The sequence below is a fragment of the Pholis gunnellus genome, assembly GCF_910591455.1.
Source record: "Pholis gunnellus genome assembly, chromosome: 19".
NCBI lineage: Eukaryota > Metazoa > Chordata > Actinopteri > Perciformes > Pholidae > Pholis > Pholis gunnellus.
Window position 1 is genome coordinate 2,772,869 of NC_136546.1, and position 19,078 is coordinate 2,791,946.

General features: G+C 43.7%; 1 protein-coding gene across 1 annotated transcript in view; it reads right to left on the reverse strand.

Annotated features, from left to right (window-relative positions):
- Positions 1–2,494: 2,494 nt before the first annotated feature.
- Positions 2,495–19,078, reverse strand: part of emilin1a (elastin microfibril interfacer 1a) — a 26,767-nt gene continuing 10,183 nt past the window's right edge. Inside the window, exons 2-12 of the mRNA XM_079180330.1 lie at positions 13,509–13,625; positions 11,542–11,747; positions 11,063–11,162; positions 10,691–10,799; positions 10,378–10,605; positions 8,144–9,421; positions 6,021–6,435; positions 5,573–5,698; positions 5,402–5,419; positions 5,167–5,301; positions 2,495–4,268 (exon numbers count right to left, since the gene is read on the reverse strand). Coding sequence (XP_079036456.1) covers positions 3,949–4,268; positions 5,167–5,301; positions 5,402–5,419; positions 5,573–5,698; positions 6,021–6,435; positions 8,144–9,421; positions 10,378–10,605; positions 10,691–10,799; positions 11,063–11,162; positions 11,542–11,747; positions 13,509–13,625 — 3,052 coding nt within the window. The 3' untranslated portion in view covers positions 2,495–3,948. The remainder of the gene's footprint in view (positions 4,269–5,166; positions 5,302–5,401; positions 5,420–5,572; positions 5,699–6,020; positions 6,436–8,143; positions 9,422–10,377; positions 10,606–10,690; positions 10,800–11,062; positions 11,163–11,541; positions 11,748–13,508; positions 13,626–19,078) is intronic.

Consider the following 19,078-nt stretch of genomic DNA (forward strand, 5'->3'; position numbering starts at 1 on the left):
ATGTCATTGCAGGGTGAACACAGGTGTAACTAATAACATTTATTATGGCCCTGTTCCATTTAGGTGGGCCGGGGCCCTGGTACTGTGCATGCTGGCTTACTGGAATGGCTGTGACACAATAAATATAATGGAACCTATCCTTTTTTTTAGCGATTACACCTGTGTTTACCCTGCAATACATGTCAGACTGGCTGCTGTATATTCAATATTGTTGGTTTAAATAACTCAATGATCAATCATCACAGAGCACATGTGTTGTAGTTATGTCACTGAACAACAGCCTGTGGAGCCATTATAGTGAGCAGTCAGTGCACCGCTTTGTTTCGTCTGATATATATATATATGTTAGCTAGCCACCTTGCATTTCCTTGTTTGGCACGCGCTTCTTACCTGTGCTGGAAAACTTTAAAGGTCCTTGTACAGCGAGGACAGTCACACGTATGCCGAGTTTATTTCGCCGCAAAGTCCTTACTTTGCTTGTTTTTTTGTTTTCAAGCACGACCATTCACTTCGTGTCAGCCGGGGAAAAGAAACAAACTCAGCTCCATGACAACGGCACGCGTGAAAATCCCGGGAAGTTGGTTCTGTGTTTTGGTGCTGTCTGATGCTGCATTCAAGTACTGGGCATGAGCTCGGTAATATGATGCTTATGGCTCCAAATACGACTGCAGAGAGGAAATGTGGACACTACGCCTACTGTAAAGCATATCATATATATATTTTAATCCAAATAAACTAAACAACAGAAATACACTTAAACAAGTAAACGGAATACAATTAAAAAGAATATAGCCCAGCGTTACTTAAAATGTCCACACGTTGTTCCATAAACGTCACATTTCATCAACATCTAGGTAACGGACTCCCACGTGTTGTTCCATCCGATTCCCAATCTGATGTTTCTGCCACCATTTGAATCATAATCTGCATTCTTTACGTGGACCCCTATTAGCTTTCACGTAGTGATTGTAGTCTTCCTGGGGTCCACAGAGTACCAACACAAACACCAAAGGCTATGGCAAGCCGTACCATTACCTATAATTACAGAGGAGTGTGGTTCGATTAACGTTCAATGTTAAAACGGCTTGCCAGTTCAATGTATACACTTTAGATATCCCAAAGAGCATTTCTCCTCGTTAAAATTGTATTTTCACTAGAATAGCATGACAAGCCGTTAAAACATTTATTAGCCAAGCTTGACTATCATCAGTATTAACAAAGTCATCTTGACTAGTCGTTATTACATTATGACTATAGTCAGACTTTTTATTCAAGATATCTATAACGTCATTCTGACAAATCCAGCAAATTAATTGAAACGGGTGTAATAATACTTGCTGGTCAAAAAGAACATTTTAGAAAATGTATCTAGAACGTCATTCTTCCTAGTAAAATGACATCACCTTGGCCACTAATATTGGACTTTTGTTAATTTTACAATTACATGTTTAATATCCAGAATGGATGTCCGCATTCGACTTCTCACGAAGAAAAACTCTCATTCAAGATATCTGCAATCCAAATGTTACAAGTCAAAAACTGAAGTGAGCCCTTTTTGCTTACTATTTTTATCCACAATACATTTATGGATATCTGTAATTGTATTTTCCAGTCATTATTATAATTGCAGATATCTGAAATTGCATTATTACTAGTCATAATGCTAATTGTGGGTACCCGTAATGATGTTTTTACTATACTGTATTTTACATATTCAAAATTACATAATGGATATCTGGAATCAAAATTCTGATCTAATAATTTGATTGTAGATATGAGAGTTTTTCCAAGTAAGAATTCTAAAGCGGATATTCAGAATGTTACATATCAAAAATGCAATTGTGGCTATCTGAAATGTTCATTTGGACTGAAAATAATTTAATTAAGGATATCTGCAATGCAGATCCAGTCTAGCTATTGAATGCTCAAACAGCTTACCATATGTAGGCTCTGTCCCATCTTATCATGCATCCTTACATCCTTAAGTAGCCTAGGTAGAATTAACGCTTCTTTGCACTTGACCGCCAGTGCATAGATCAATTACATTGTCTCAGGGATGACTTTGTCTGCATGAGTGATGGTGGAATGACTTGAGTGCAGAAAGGGTTCATAAAGAGACCTCTTGATAAGTAATGAATGTGCAAAGACATGTGATACTCTCTCCAAGGTTCCTCAGCAGCGACATCCCAGCTGTGACGGTAACGACACTGAACACAGGGTGTCACTGCAGTGCAGCCTAACAAGTGGCTTATCAACCATCTCCTGGAAGTCTTCAGCTAAAATGAACCTACTGCAGTCAAGAGGAAGAGTTGAGAGGGGGTTTAAAGTAGGGGCCAGAAATAGAAAGTCGTCCCAGCTGTGTGTATTTGTGAAAGCCAATAAAGTGCCAGATAAAATAAGTCTGAAGCGGGCTAAACGGTGTGTAAAACCTGGCACGTACTGGCTCATGTAATAAACAGAACACAATCCAGATAAATGCGAGACTGCCGACATCCGCTGTGTAAAACTGGATATCTGTATTTGAGGCACACATGTGGCAAAAAAACATACAAAACATATACAATACCTGGCAAGGTGAAGTGGTAACTCGTAAAAATCTTATGTGGGCGAAACCGCTGAAAAATATTTACATTCCTTCGAGGTTCTACAATACATAGAAACATATAAAATTACATTCCCACACTGGAAAGGAAAAATTGCGGGAGGAAAAAAACCAATGCATTGGGATCAAACCCTGATATGCTGATATTAATCCGTGTATTGCTTCCACCATTATGTCAATATAATGCAGCATGTGGCCCAATCTGCTGTATCGTCTCTGCAGAAAATGTTCATTTTGAAATCCATTCAACAATATCTACATACTTGATATAATGCACACTTTTTCTTCTGGAGTCATTTCAATTAGACTTCTAAAGGCAGGAAGTGTGTGTGTGTGTGTGTGTGTGTGTGTGTGTGTGTGTGTGTGTGTGTGTGTGTGTGTGTGTGTGTGTGTGTGTGTGTGTGTGTGTGTGTGTGTGTTCATGAAAGAGATGGGATTTGTAGCCTAGAGACAAAAGTTCAGCTTCATTATTGGTTATTGTAGCTTTACACAAAGAATCCATTGTAAGATAGAATGATAGGAACAGCTTCAGAACTTTAGCTTCTTGATCCTCCACCAACGTTAGATGGCCCTTATTAGGACAAGGGGGAGAGAAAAAAGAAATCCCCATTCTTCCCCCCCCCCGGCCATCCTCCTCCTCCCCTCGTGTTTTCTGGGCATAGCTAATGTCCTAAAATGGTCTTATTGTTTTGCTGTAGTGTGATTTATAAAATGCTGCGGTTTCTGTCTTGAACTGTCAGTGACTTCATTTGTGCATTTCCCTCTAAAGAGCGGTGGTTTGGACTGTGTCCCCTACATCACTCTAAGACAACTGGCATTCAGCGTCATGTTTCTGGGAATTTGCCTGTGGTCAAAACGAAACTGTGAGCTTGAAGAAAAGAAACTAGTTAGAAACAGTACAAAAAACTGTGTGCAATAACCTCTGCACATTTGAAAACAAAAGACCCCCACATCTTTTATCTTTTATCATCAAAGCAAATGTCCTTTCCTTAACACAAGACAGACCTGAGGGCTATCTCCGTGTCATCTGTAAAGAATTCAAGTTTGTAGAACAGCATGAAATATGGAATTATAAGACAACCCTGCAGTGGCTTTTTGTTTCTGAAGAATAGAATAAAAACACATTGGCGCAAATTGTTTTCCTTAAAGCTGTGAAACTAACAAACAAAAAATGATTGTGGTTAGAAAATACTTTTTTTGTCCTTCCTTTTTAGCACATGAAGTCAAATTTGAAGTTTTTGTTGTCCTTGCTGAATGAATCCAGTCCAGTTATTTCAGTCTCTGTTGCTCTGTCTCGCACAGTCCAGCAGACAGATTGAGACTGGGTACATCGACCCCGTGTCCGATCAGGTGGTCTCGTACAGCAGCATCCCGCTGAAGATGGTCAGCGGTTCCGAAGAGAAGGCCAGTTTGCCGGTGACGAGGTCGATGCAGACCGTGTCCCCTGCTTCCATGGGCAGGATGATGTTGAAGACGGCCACAGCTCCGGGGATGTGCTTGGCCTCTGCCATGGGCTTCTCCAGGCCTTCGGGCTGGTACCCAGCCGAGTCCACTCGGGCCACGCCAGTGTTGGACTTGGACAACACCGCCTCGATCTTCATGTTCTTATGGCCCGTCAGGATGCCGCTGAAGAAGTACTTCCCTCTCACTGGAGCTGTGAAATAGCCTGGAGGATGGAAGCCGGTGACATGGTGAACTTAATGCTGCGTATGAGCTCAGACTCCCTTATTTCATCAAAATTCTTGAATCCCTGTTTGCTAAGTAACTTTAATTAAACAAAACCTGTTGGATGGCATTAAAAAGACAACACACACCACTATTTTAAAAGGTCGGGTCATCTTACAAACATATGCCTGCAGGTGAAGCCATGCAGATAACTTTGGTTTGATTTGCCCAAGGTTTGAGATATCGCTTGATTTCTGCCACCATTTCAATGCAATGGAGGAGAGTCTGGTGGGGCAGAAGGGAGTCCTAAAACCAGGAAATGAGTCAGCATTTGTGCACTTCCGGTGTTCCCTTCTTTCAAAGTCAATGAGTTTTTTTGAATGTGTTTTTGTTTAGATGCCTGAAATAAAGTCTAAAGTCTAAAAGAGATTTTAACATTTTGTTCTACGATATAAAATCAGTAAACATCCATGTGGTGAATTCAGAAGCTTTCATTGGTCTTAAACAAGCTAAATGAGACTACAAAACTTCATCACGCTGACTAGTCCGCCTTCACAGCCTCCATGTGTTTAGTCACACTCATGTGACCGTGGTGTAGCTCCTCTATAGCCTGACGTTAGCTTTTTACTGCTGCCGATTGTATTCACGCTTCAAAAATCAAAAAAGTGATGTTCATTTGTGAAGATTATCTTGCTGAACAAAACGTGTAAGTATTTCTGCAATAATCCAACATCTAATGGAAAAGTCCCATTGGCTTTTTGTTGAGAGAACCAGTGTGATGCTAACTTAGCGGTTGACCTACACATAAAAAAACAACTTTTCCTGGAGGTGATCTTATAAAAAGAGAGCTCTGATCTCAGAGGGCATCTGTTCACAACTCCAGCCGACCTGAAGCTCACCTGTTTTGGGATTGTAGACACTATTTTCGTTGACGAAGACCTCGTTGAACACAATGGTTCCTGCGCTTCTCATCGGGCGGGTCAGCGCGGCGGAGAAAGAAAGGCGAGGCACGTGGGCATCGGACCCTGCAGGACCTGATCGCGGCGGGGGAGACGGAGAGGAGGAGTTAGTACGAAAGGAAAGATCTAACAGTAATGAGTGCTTTCATTGCTGTTTAGTAAGAACAACTCGTACCCTGTTCGCCTCTTAGACCTGAGGAGTAAGATGAAAGACAAAAAAACAGTGAGTTAATCATCCAACAAAGTCGTTCTTGCTGTTTATTTTTTATTATTAGAATGTATCGTACAGCTTTAGAGCTTGTAAATCAGTAACTGTTAACTCAGAGACTAAGCTTGTTGTCTTTACCTGGGGGTCCAGCTAGTCCCTGCTTGCCCTCTCTGCCCTGGGGTCCCACCCTCCCTTGGGGTCCTACAGGACCCTGGGTTCCACGCTCGCCTCTCTCTCCATGGGGGCCCGTTAGACCAGGTGGACCTGGGGGAGGAGAACATCTAATGAAACATCACAGCTGGGGGAAGAAAACCTTCCTGAAAGAAAATGCTCTCCAACAAAAATAGTTTCTTTTCTTTAAAAAACATGCACAGTAGGCCAAGAAAGCTAAGACATTTAACCCGGCGTTCCTTTCACCCCCATGTTTACTAAAACTCCTCTTTCAGACAGATTGCAGACTTTAAAGGCTCTTTAAGTGAACGCTTCTCGCCTGGATTCTTTCTCTGGTCCATTTGTCCTTCACCCTGACCTTGCCTCCCTTTCTGTCTCTTGTCCAAAAGTCAAATCCTGTGACCCCGGGACTCACCCATGAAGTCCTGCTTTATGAAACTGTGGAACTCCTCCGCTAGGTTCACCACCGACGAGTTCAGTCTGTGTATGTCGGAGTGGACGTTTTCCAGCTGGACGTTCTGGATGTCGTCGATGAGATCTCCGTGAGACGTCACCGTGACATTGAGTCCATTAACGCAGCTCCACAACCCAGACACGTGTCGGTTCAGGCCCTCCCTGATCCTCTCCAGGCCGTCTGAAAAGGAGTCCAGGCGTCCGCACACTCCCTCCAGCTTGGAGAGTCTTCTCTCCAGGCCGTCGCCGGACCGCCGGCACTCGCTGACCTCCGTCACATAGTTGGTCCTCATTATTTGGATCTCTTTGCCCACGTTGTCAAACTGAATCTTGGAGTCGTCGACGTGATCCGTCAGCTCCTTCTGCAAGATGTCCACCTTGTAGAGAGTGGGGGACACTTGTTAATGTGTGTGCGTTGGATGAGTTTCTTTTGAGAAAGTTCTACAAAAAATATACATTTCTCAGTCTTTGCTGCCATTTATTTTCCTACGGTATCTTATACACACACAAATATGTAAGCATATTATCCAGCGTGTCTGTCAAGAATGTTTCCCTCCTATAATAATATTATGTGAAAACACTGTTACCAAGATAACCACGAGGCCTGTTTGATGGACAAAGTGTTGTTTTCAAAGTCCATAAAGAAAAGCTCTGTTTCACTATGAACAGTTTATTAACACAACACAGATCATCACCGCTAATTACCATCATTATGATCATAATAGTAGCTTGATCTTTCTTGTTTCATTCTGAGTGGCTAGTTCTATTGTATGTATTAGAACGTGCTAGTACAGTAAACCTGGGGCTCGGGACCCACAATGGGGTCGCAAGGTAAATCTGAAGGGTCATGAGATATTCAACAAGGAACAAGGTGGGAAATCATATTGTGTTACACAGATTACAATTATTTTCAATAAATCTTGTGCAAGACACAGCGGCTTTTAGTTGAGGGATCGAGTGCGATACACTAACTTCCTGGGTTGGCCTTCAAAAATATGTCATCCCTGCAGCTCTCTATACACGCTTAGCATCAGTAGTTAGCGTTGTCATTTTGAGCATGTTAGCATGCTGATGTTAGCAATTATCATGTTAGCGTGACCCCACACAAATTTGACATTAGGCCAAAAGGTGGAATTTCAATTTCCAGACTGATTCCAGATTGATCAGCGATGCCATTGGACCCAAACAGACTTTTGTTTCCCCATAGACTTACATTGGGAAAAAGACATCTGTAACATTACATTACAGTCATTTAGCAGACGCTTTTATCCAAAGCAACTTACAATTCAGATTCTATAACAAATCTACACCGTAGACAGCTACAGGAGAAATTTTCGGGTGTTAAGTGTCTTGCCCAAGTCGATGTGAGACTAGTGGAGCCTGAGCCGGGGATCGAACCACTGATGCTCTGATTGAAGAACGACCCTGCTCTCCACTTCGCCAAAGTGAATTCATCTTTTTGAGGTAAATCAGCTAGCCAATACAAAAACATGTATAGCCCTCATTTAAATCATTAGGTCCTTAGATTGTAAAATGCACTAATGGACGAATCCAGAGTTATTTTCCTTCTCCGTTCATGAATGAGCCTGAGAATGAGTGGCTGGGAGGCATGCTGTTAGCATGGCTGTAGTCTTTTAGTCTTGTTATTGTAAAATACTAAACACTTTTACCTCTTCAGCTAGGCAGTCGCTACCATTGACAATACTGATGTCATGTCTTCAGTATTTTTCCTGGAAGATTTGGGGGTTTTAGACACTTGAGGAGAGTTTATATTCTATGGTCAAAAGGCTGATTCTATTCAATATTTTCCCCACCAGCATTTCATTCCTGGCAGCATGGAGAAGGCTTTGTAACAGTACACCTATATCTATGAAACAATAACACGAAAGCTCTGTAGTCTGAACCAAGACGGAAAACTTTACTACTCCGTTTAACCTTTACAAAGGCCGCGCAGACCAGATCCACTCCTTCCGTTCTTACCCTTCACAATAAAAGCTCTAGAAATATAAAATTTGCAGGCGAGTATTTCACATTTTGCCGCGTGTACAGGCAGTGGCCGTCACATCACCCTCATCATCATCTTACCTCAGAGATGATGTTGTCCTTGGTGTTGCTCAGATCGGTCAGTGTGTTTCCATGTGTCTGCACAGTCCTCCCGAGGCCCTTCAGGGTGTCATTGATGGAGCTAAATGTGACCATGACCCCGGCCAGCTGTCCTTGGATGGACTTCAGATCCCCCCCTAATCTACCGCTATGGACGCCGTGACCGTCAAGGCGTTTCTTCAGATCGTTCATGTCGACCTTACACTGTCCCGTGCACTCCTCCACTTCCTCTCTGAGTCGCCCGACCTCCTCCTGAAGGTTGGAGCACACCTGAGAGCAGGCCGACTCTCCCGAGTCCACCTTTCTCCTCAGATCTGTCAGTTCTGTCTGGCACTTGCCGAGGCCGGTGCTGGTGGAGTTGGCGAGCAAGCGTAGGTCCTCCTCCACCCTGCCGCAAATGTAACAGTCCTCCAGATCGTGGCCCAACGTTTCAACCTCCGTGACAATCCGGTTGAAATGCTCGCCGCTCTCCCCCGTCACAGCTATTATCTTTTTGACGTCGTCCGTTAAGTTGATGACTCTGTCCACCAGCGAGTCCCCTGACACGGACAGGTCATTTAGCCTGGTGTTAAACTTCTGGATGTCCTCTTGGTTAGCCACGACTCTCCACTCTAAGGTTTTCACAGTGTCATCAGTCTTGCGGCCTTTCCCGTTAGGCCCACAGGTCTCATTGCACATGTTCGTGGTGGACGTTAGCCTTCTGTCCAGGAAGGCCGTGATGTTCTCCAGGTGACTTAAACGCCGGCTATGGTCCCTGACCGTATCTCCGAGGACGGCCACGTCCAGCTCCAGCTTGCCGATCTTGAAGCCGTGGTCATCGAGCCGGCTGAGGACCATGATGCGCAGCTGCGTGACGTCCCTCTGGACGTTGTCCTTCACGTTGTTCCCCGTGTTGGTGCACCTCTGCTCCGTCTTCCTCACCGTGCTATTCACCCTCTTCTCCAGTTCTCTCAGCCTGCCGTTCAGCCTGTCCTCCGTCACTCGTCCCTTCCCGCCGCCCGTCCCTGCCAGCTCCTTGTCCAACCGGCCTTTAACGGCGTCGCACTTGTTGGCCGTGGAGGTGACTCGGACCTCCAGAGTGGACAGCCTCTTCTCCAGCTCAGTGACGGTGTTGCAGCAGGCCTGGGAGCGCTGGGTTTCACTGCGGGAGATGTCCAGGCTCTGCCTCAGGTGCTGGTCCATGGAGCTGATCAGCTTCTCCAGACCCTGGATGCGCTCCCTGTCCTCTTGCTGCTGGCGCCTCAGGTCCTCCACGCCAGCCTAGAGGGAACACGGATGATGAAGACTGGAATTAGATTGCTGCTTCTATAGTTTGTACTGATTATGTATTGAGGTGTTTGTGTCTGTGTCCCAAATTGTTTGGTTTGAAAGCAAATAGTATCTAACGCCCCCTCCCTGAGCATCAAATGGAGTAGAGTGCACACCTACAGTCAACAAACAATACTTACGACGCTTGCAAAATCAGGGACATCTTTTAAATCCCATCTTAAAACTTACCTTTTTCAAAAAAGGCCTTTTATTGATTTTAGCACAGTGTCTGATTTGTTTTATTTTCCTGCTGTCATTCGCCTAAAGTCCTGAAATATTTTGGTTCCACCATGTAAAGCAATTTGTAACTCAATGTGCTTTACATTTAAAAACAAAGTAAAAGATGAAAGAGGCATAAAAAACATAATTAATTAATTAATCACTTAATTAAAATGCATACGCAACCCAGTGGTATAACAATAAAGAAATAAAAGAAAAACTACATTTTAAAAGAGCTCAGTTTGCCAAAACCCCCAAATAAATATTATTTCTATTAAATTCTTTCCTACACAATACAGCTGAGCAGTGCATAACGGAGGTGACAGTAAACCTACGGAAAGCACGTAGAATGAGGCAAAATAAAAACTTAGTTTAGACACGTGATGATTGTTTTATGTTAAATCCTAATCCTTCGACTCTTTCAAACTGCTGGAAAATTGTTTTTTGGCCTCGTTGCAATTTGCCTTATCTGTCCTTTCACTGCAGTATTGTTTAACTTTTCATCGTGCAGTGGATTATGTGCGAGTGCAATTTTCTTGTTTTACTGCCTGGATGTAGCTAATATTTCTGTCCCTCACAGAAGGCCACGGGGAGCGAAGCAGAAACATTTTACAGCGACGCAAACTACAACTGGGAATCACACAGGGCTGTAACAAAGCCGTGATGGGTTTTTACATAGTGAGATTCACCTGGCATGAAGAGCAGGACAGAGACACCCTTCTCTCTAGCTCCGTCAGGATCTCCTCCTTCAGGGTGGTGAGCTGGTTTCCCCCTGCTCCTCCTCCTGTACCTCCTCCTGTGCCTCCTCCTCCTCCTCCTCCACCTCCTCCTCCTCCTCCTCCGGCCACTCCGTCCAGCTCGTTGCCCCCTCCGTTCACCAGGTGGTTGTTGATGTTGAGCAGAGTCTGGTCATGGACCTGAGCAAGCAAAATGTCCACGTAAAGTAAAGGAACAAAGTCTACCCTTTGCATTTGAATTGTAACCATAAAGATCCTGTCTTACCTGTGTCCGGTTGTAGAGATGGTCCAGCTTGGTCTGGATGCTGTTAATGGTTTCCTTCATGTGTGGCTGAGCTGAATCAGCAGGGACAATAGCCCCGTTCAGACCAGGCCTACACAGAAGAAGAAGAAGAAGAGTTGAGATTCCCTCAGGTTTTGGTCATAAAAAGAGGTATATGTTAAATATATGACATCAAAGAGAAGGATGTAAGAATAATTGTCACATTGCTTCATCTGAATGTAGCATCCTAACTGTAATCTCTGTATTTATGTTCATAAACAAGCTTTCTCACTAAACTGAACTGCTGAAATAAAATAAAAAACATGCAGCAGGTGAATACACTCCATGGAATAACGCCAGCATGTGATCACGTACAGCCGCTGGTTCATGCCGTGGATGGTGGTCTGCATGTTGTGGAGGTCTTTGGTCAGACCTCGGATCGTTTCCTCCATCTGTCTGATCTTCTCCCCGTCACCTGGAGACGGAGAATGACCAATGTCGATACGAAAGAGGAAATGTGGAGTTTGATTCTAAGGTTACACATTTACAAAGTTATGGAACCTTTAATATGTTTGGACAGAGTTGTTACAGGCCCTGAAAACCCATGAGGAGGAACTTTGATTGTTGCTTATTTAGTCATGAATATTTCATGTTTTAGAGGAAAGCATATTAAATGTTATGTTTCATATAACTGTCCCTAGATCTGCTTAAAGTTGTCATTTTGCGACTTGAAAAGTAAGCCACATTCATTCATGCTTTGGACATGCTCTGCACATGTTGAGCATGTCACCATTTCCACAAAATGAGTTACTGTGACGACATTCAACGTTATTCTAAGTAGATGTGATTCTCACCGTCTCTGCCCTCTCCTCTCTGCCCGCCGCCCGCATTGAAGCCCGTCTGCGTGACGCGGGGTCGCCCTCCACCGACCTGGGTGTCGCCGGTTCCCTTCGGCCCATCGTGGCAGTCTTCCCCGGAGTAACCGTGGCAACACTTCCACTCCATTTCCGTCACCATCTTGTAAGCTACCTTATACCTCGGCCTCCTGTATGTCCGGTAGCTGAGGACGAAAACGGAAATGGACTTTCATTTGTGCAATGCTGGTGGGACGGTTGGTCGGCCCACCGCTTTTGTCCAGATTGAAATATCTCTGCTACTATTGGCTGGATCACCATGAAACTGTATACAGACATGTATGGGCCCAACGGGTGAATCCTAATACATGTAGTGATCCTTCGACTTTTGATTTGTAGCTTTTTAGGACTTACATTTCCATGCTGAATAAAATGGGCACGTCTCTGGTAAACACAATATTTAAAGTGGTGCGTTTGTGTGACTCGTTGTAGAGGAACTCATTTTTACAGATCTGTCGATTAAATCAACTAATTGATTAGTCTACAAAATCGTTAGTCGACTCACAATTTCTTTGATTTCATCAAGTCAAAAATAGTATGTACTTTGATCTATGACCCAATTCCAGCAAAACATACCCAACATTCCCTCCTCTTCTTTGTGTTAAACTAAGACGGAGAGCATGGTGGACCTTACACACCATCAGCATGTTAGCATTATCATTGGTTAGCATGTAGCTCAAAGCATCCCTGTGCCTAAGTGCGGCCTCACAGAGCTGCTAGCATGGCTGTGACTCCTAGTCCGATGATTTGTGTCTTCAGACTCCAGAGTTATTTGGGACTTGAGCGTAGCTGACTTGTGCCAGAATGCAACATTGAAACTTAAAATCTGTAGCATGATCCCGATTAACTCAGTCAAGGACCCGTAGCGGTCCCTGAACCCTGCATTGGATACCACCGCTGTACACTGCTGACGTTGACGTGCACTGAGTCATCGGCTGTCTGGGAAATAGCTCCAACTCTCCAACCCGTCTACTGATGATGGATGGGATTAAGAGCTCTTTGTAAACTACAGAATGTTATTTCCTCCCATTCTCCAAAACTGCATTTAGCCAGTACTATATCTTAATCTCCCGCTCAGAGACATCTGAAAGAAATGTAATATTTTATTTGGATAGCTTCATCATTAATGCGTCCTTTAGCCCTGCGACTGAAGAGACTCCCTGTTACAGTAACAATGCAATAAATAGACCAGAATTGGCCAGAAGACTCACTAAAGATTTATGGCAGAGTCTTACATTAACAAACCCCGACTCGCTCTCCTTCATGCCAACCCACAAACATCACTCTAAGTATCGCGGGGGCCTTTTTCTGCACCACAGCAAAGACTTCATCTTCCAGTTTCTCACTCTGGGAGCGTGAGAAAAGGGGATACTGTTAGAGGAATAGAAACAAAAACAGGGCAGGAGGAGGAGTTGGAGAAGAAGTAAGGAAGGAGGAGAGTCGTAAAGAGAAAGACGGAGAAGAAGAGGTTGTTTTTACAGGGTGGGAGACCAGACTGCGGTGCCTGGAATCCCTGTTGGCTTCATTCTTAGCATAGTCCAGGTTTAGGGCCGAGGCCCCCGCGGCAAGCACCGGGGGATCAGGTAGGCGGACCAGAGTCAGCCGACAGGGTGAGAAACATCAGGAGCGAGGACATTTGTAAAAAAAATCATTCCATCCATCACATCTTTAGTAAATGTGCTCCGATATTTGTAATATCGGATGTCCCCGGGTCAGGAACAGAGCAGAGGGGATTCAGTATCCACAGACAGGAAACAGGGGGAGAAGATGGATCGGATAGAGGGCACAAACCTCTGCGGAGCAGAGGACAGGAAGTTGGAGGAGCAGGATAGAATACAGATTAGATTCCAGCGACAGAGAGGAGGATTCAGAGAAGATGCGAATGGAGAGAGGGGATGGATACTCACGCGACTCGAGGACATTGGCCCCAGGTGCAGCGCTGATAGTCCGGTTTGATGTACGTCTCCACCCCGTCCTCCATCACACAGCTCACGGTGCGTGTCACCACATAAGCACACCAGTTCCTGAGAAAGCACAGGCACAAGGAAATGACTTGCCGTGAGTTTAGAGTCGGGCGTTGACGCAAACTTAGCAGCCCTCTTACACTCTGTATACACTCTTTGTCTCCAGGCAAAAACAGATGAAAGATTGGCACAAAACAAAAATAACAATCAAAAATCTGGACACTTGTTTGAGTTTCCAGATCAATATCTCAAACCCCAGGAACTGATTATTTTTTCTGTGCAACATTCAAGAGATATTGTCCGCTGTTGAAAATCCCAGATCGGTTCAGGATAATTGCATGATTTCAACAATGGCTGCCATTGTATGCCTCCCCAACTCCACACCGGCCAACCCACACACACACACACACACACACACACACGCTGCATATCCATGTGAAAAACTACCATTGGTTAGATTTATTCCTCGCTGGAGGACTAAGACATGGAGCTAAAAAGTGGCTGCGTAGATCATTACAATGAATCATTTGTATTAAAGTCAATATATATAACTTATGGTTGAACACTTGAGGTTAAACCAGCTTTCATGCAGGAGGTTTAACACTTAAACACAGTGCATGGCGAATAAATAACATGAAAATGTGGAATACTCTCTCGCTAATATTTCACTACAGACAGGCGGCAACCTCCAGTTCTGAAAAGTGAAGCCAAATGCAGAAGTTTCTTAAAACTTGCATTCTCTCTAGTGTCCATCAGGGGGCGACTCCTCTGGTTGTATAGAAGTCTATGAGAAAATGACTCTACTTCTCTCTTGATTTATTACCTCAGTAAACATTGTAAACATGAGTTTATGGTCTCAATCTCTAGTTTCAAGTCTTCAATACAGCATGATGTTCATTTAGTAAATGATGGACCATTTAGAGTCAAACAGACCATAAAGCAGAGTATGCTTTAGGGCGGGGCTTATTGTGATTGACAGCTCGCTGCTGCTACCAGAGACGTATACGGCGTCTCTACGTCACTCCTCCACATTCCCAATATGCTAACTTCTGTTTATAGGTTACAAAAAAAAAACATGGCGACGGCCATATTCCAAGATGGCGACGGCCACCTCATATACAGTATACAGTCTATGACTACAGAGCCTCTGTGCTGTTGAACATTATAGTTTGTTTTGCATGTGTACATTCCACACAACCTGATTGGTTGATGCCTATATTCGCCTTGCATAATAATATAATAATAATATTACGTTGCTTTTTTGCCGCTTAATGTTTGCATTCTGAGTAAAAGTACTAATTTAACATTTGATAAAAAAATATATTTTCATGCAAATTAATTGCATAACAAAAAACAAAACTTGCAAAAGGGCTTTTCTCTATTTCAGATTTAACCCTGGATCCACTGATTTTGCATCCACATAGGTTGATAAAGTGACCTCACAGAAACGGAGCAGCATGAGCTTTAGGAGTCGTGTTTCTGACCACTTGGCGAATGCAAGTGGAATATTCACTCCCAGTCAAGTACTTTTTCCCTCTTCATCCAGCTCCTGAGGGAAATATCTAGTTTACAGCTGCTAAACGCTAAATGTGTTGGTGCCACTCAAAGGGACCGAATTAGAAGAGACACACTCTCCCTGTCTACATGTGACTCAATTTGTCCTCGTCCATCTGACCTCCCTTGACCCTCAGATATCTCTCTTGATAACAACTGCAGATAGCTTTAAGGCACAGACGTCTTTCAGACGCTTTCCATCATCATTTTTGTATTACCCAGAATCCCCATCCCTGATGGTTATTATGGCCAATTAGCGTCACTCCGATTGGTCGGAGCAGAGCTATGAAGGGTTTTTACGGATAAAAGTGGGAGCGTACAAGGAGTTCCTTCATGCTGGTGAGTCAATCAGCAGCTTTCCTCACTTAGTCTGTCCTCGTGTCTGTCTTTCTGTCTACATGTCTCCCTCTGTGTAACTCATTTTATTCTTATTTTTTCGGCTCCTTATCCGTGTGCACCTTTTTCTCCCCATCTCACTCTTTTTCTCGCTCTTGCCGTCTCTTCCCACTCGCCCCTCTACCTGCGTCCCTCCCTGTCCCTCTCTGTTTCTCTTTCTCACCCTTTCAACTTGTTTTTTTTCTCCCCTTGTGTGTGACTCCACCTCCCCTTCATTCCAGAGTCTGTCTGACTGACAGAGAGTTTATCATGTGTCGGTCCTCCCCTGCACCTCGTGACCTCCTGTTCCTGTTGCTACCGTATGTGGGAGAGTGGACAGGGCTAATTACCTCACTCTACTGTTAGAGGTTGTTGTTTTTTTACTCAAAGTTTTTCTCAGGAGGGTTGGTTGACCTGAATTAAATATACAGGACTGTCTCAGAAAATTAGAATATTGTGATAAAGTTCTTTATTTTGTGTAATGCAATTAAAAAAACAAAAATGTCATGCATTCTGGATTCATTACAAATCAACTGAAATATTGCAAGCCTTTTATTCTTTTAATATTGCTGATTATGGCTTACAGCTTAAGAAAACTCAAATATCCTATCTCTAAATATTAGAATATCATGAAAAAGTATACTAGTAGGGTATTCAACTAATCACTTGAATCGTCTAATTAACTCGAAACACCTGCAAGGGTTTCCTGAGCCTTGAAAAACACTCAGCTTGGTTCAGTAAACTAAATCACACGTATGGGGATTATCACAATATTCTAATTTTCTGAGACAGTCCTGTATATACTTTAAAAACTATTTTTTTCCCTTTCCTCTTTGGGTGTTTAGGCAAACAAATAGTTGTACAGTATTTGCTAACATCTCAGGAGTTTCTGCCACCACCCAAATACAAACAAGGTGATAACAGCAGTGAATAATCATACCTGACAATGTCACTGTCAATAAAACATGTTGGATTGGCAGACCTGGTTGAAGGAAATACAAAAATCTTTTATGTAAATATATTTTCCAAATGTAAAATGTGATATTATTTTTATATAAATATTTTGCTAACAATTCTTTTTAAAAAAAATAATTTCTTGTCTATATATTGCCAATCAGACATTGAATATCTAAATATCCTTATCGGTATCTGCCTCAAAAATCCAATATGGTTAGAACTACACTAGATGTATCTAGAGCCAAGGAAGAAAATGAGTACAAGATGTCTTCTTATAAATAATGTAAAGGTCAAGTGTGTAGTTTCTTTGTGCAGCCCAATACTACACACAATGTGGGATTTAAAAGTCATCATCATAATCATATGGTTTGCCTGATTCTAAAATAATTGATTAAAGCATTAAAATATCAAATGTAGCCGTTTAGCATTGCAGGCCAGCAGTGTGTGTGACGGCTGCGCTTAGTTCCTGCTTCAGGAAAACGAAGACGAAACAGCTCGTGGAGAAATCTTCCACTGTAAGTTTTGCTGGCTGTGCGTATTCACAGTATGCCATGTTGCCTTGAGCTGATTCCAAGTGAAATCTGGTACGTCGTCTGGCTGGAATCAACACGCGTCCTGTGAGATGTGCGGTTCCTCACAGCGATCCACATGGCCTCCTCCAGCCACGAGTAGAATCACGTTACGGTTGTTTTTGCTGCTCCATTCTGTGGTTTGTTCCGTTTCATTTAATGCTTCTATCAAAGCTTGATGCTCTGGTGACTCTGCCGGCGCAGCTGCTCTCGTTGGGTTACACCGTGTGAGGGTTTGCTGGGTTATCTGGGGTCTGATGGGCGGCACTGAGTATGTCGGACTGGACGTCTCTGAGAAACGTGAGTCCAACATCTCCATGGAGTTGGACCGACACGGGAGGGATACACAACATGTAAAAAAGAAAGAAAAAGAGACAGCGGCGATGAATCAGAACAGCTCCCGCGTCGTCTCCGTCGCTGTGCTTCAGCGGGCCCGTCCTGCCGATCTATCACCCTGACGCGCTGACTCCCAGGGTCACAGATAAAGCCTGGAGTTGGCAGCGTTTCCTCGCTGACAGAGAACAGGCACCGCGTTCTATGTAAATAAACTCAACCATTTTTTTCACCACTGAGCAGACACAGATGTGGACACGTCCAAAAACACTCGCGCTTACTGTACATCCCCCCCCCCATGGCTCTCTTTCCATCTCTCCATCATCCAGCTTCTCCCTCCGACACATAAGAGGAGTCTTTATATTTGTGGGAGGATGACTAATGTGTTAGCGCAGCATTGAGAGTGTGTGGCTGTGCTTCTAGGCGTATGCCCTTCACAGAAATAAAAAAGAGAACAGAGGATTTCTTCATGTGTTTCAAGTGACACCTTGAACACAACTTTTCAGCTCCAAACCACTGGCCTCTCCCTCTCTCCCTCTCTCCCTCTCTCCCTCTCTCCCTCTCTCCTTCTCTCCTTCTCTCTCTCTCTAGCCAGCGTCGACTCAAGCATTCCGAGCAGTAATCCTATAAAGTCCCATTAATCCAGATGAAAGTCCACTAACTAGACTTGGCATATTTTCCATAAGCGTAAAAAACAATTACAAGCACACACACACACACACACACACACACACACACACACACATCATTTAACAGACAAACAACACACTACACGTTGACGAGAGACTTACACAGCCAGACAAGGTCACTAAGACATGCAGATACATAGACTCAAACATGGCTAACTTGCTTATTTCTCCACTTTGCCACACCGCGGTGTAAAAATGTCAGCATACGGCCTAACATGGTGTTTAATGGGGAGTTGACAGCGGGGGTGCTTGGTCTCCCATTCAATGAGCAGCTAATCTCCATGTTTCCTTCACTATATCAGCACCACAGGAAAAACACTGCACACAAACAGCCCAGTTCAGCAAATGTTTTCAACCACAATATGTATTTGTAGAATGTTTATCAGGCCAGCAGCAGATAAAGACGGAAATGTCAAACTAGAGTACAATACTTTCTGTTAAACGGTCGAGGGACCTCGATGACTCATGCTGTGCAACCAGACGTTGTTAAAAGCTGCAGGACATTGTTTCAAATAACATGAGGTAAACTGTGTGCTGCTCCTTCTCAGAGTGAACCAGTCGTGGTAAACCGACCAACCAGTCAGTCCTCATCCTTAATGCCGTCTGTCCCGTGAAACCAAATCATGTTGAACACCATGTTTCATGTTCACATGTGGGAAGACTTCAAAGTTGAGGTCTAACTGGTTGGTTTGGCGAATCCACATCTGGTTAACTCCAGTGCAGTCATCACTGGAACAGAGTTTAAGCATCAGCAGTCTGCATGGTGGCGACGCCGTGTGCATGTGCATACTCTGGCTAATGCATGTGATACAAATTAAACCATGTAAACATTCCTATTTAGTGCTATCTAACTATTAAGCAAGGAATCTCTGTCTGTCTATCTCTCTATCTGTGTGTCTATGCGTCTGTGTCTATGCGTCTGTCTATGTGTCTGTGTCTCTGTCTGTCTGTCTGTCTATGCGTCTGTGCGTCTATGCGTCTGTGCGTCTGTGTGTCTGTCTATGTGTCTGTCTGTCTGTGCGTCTGTGTGTCTGTG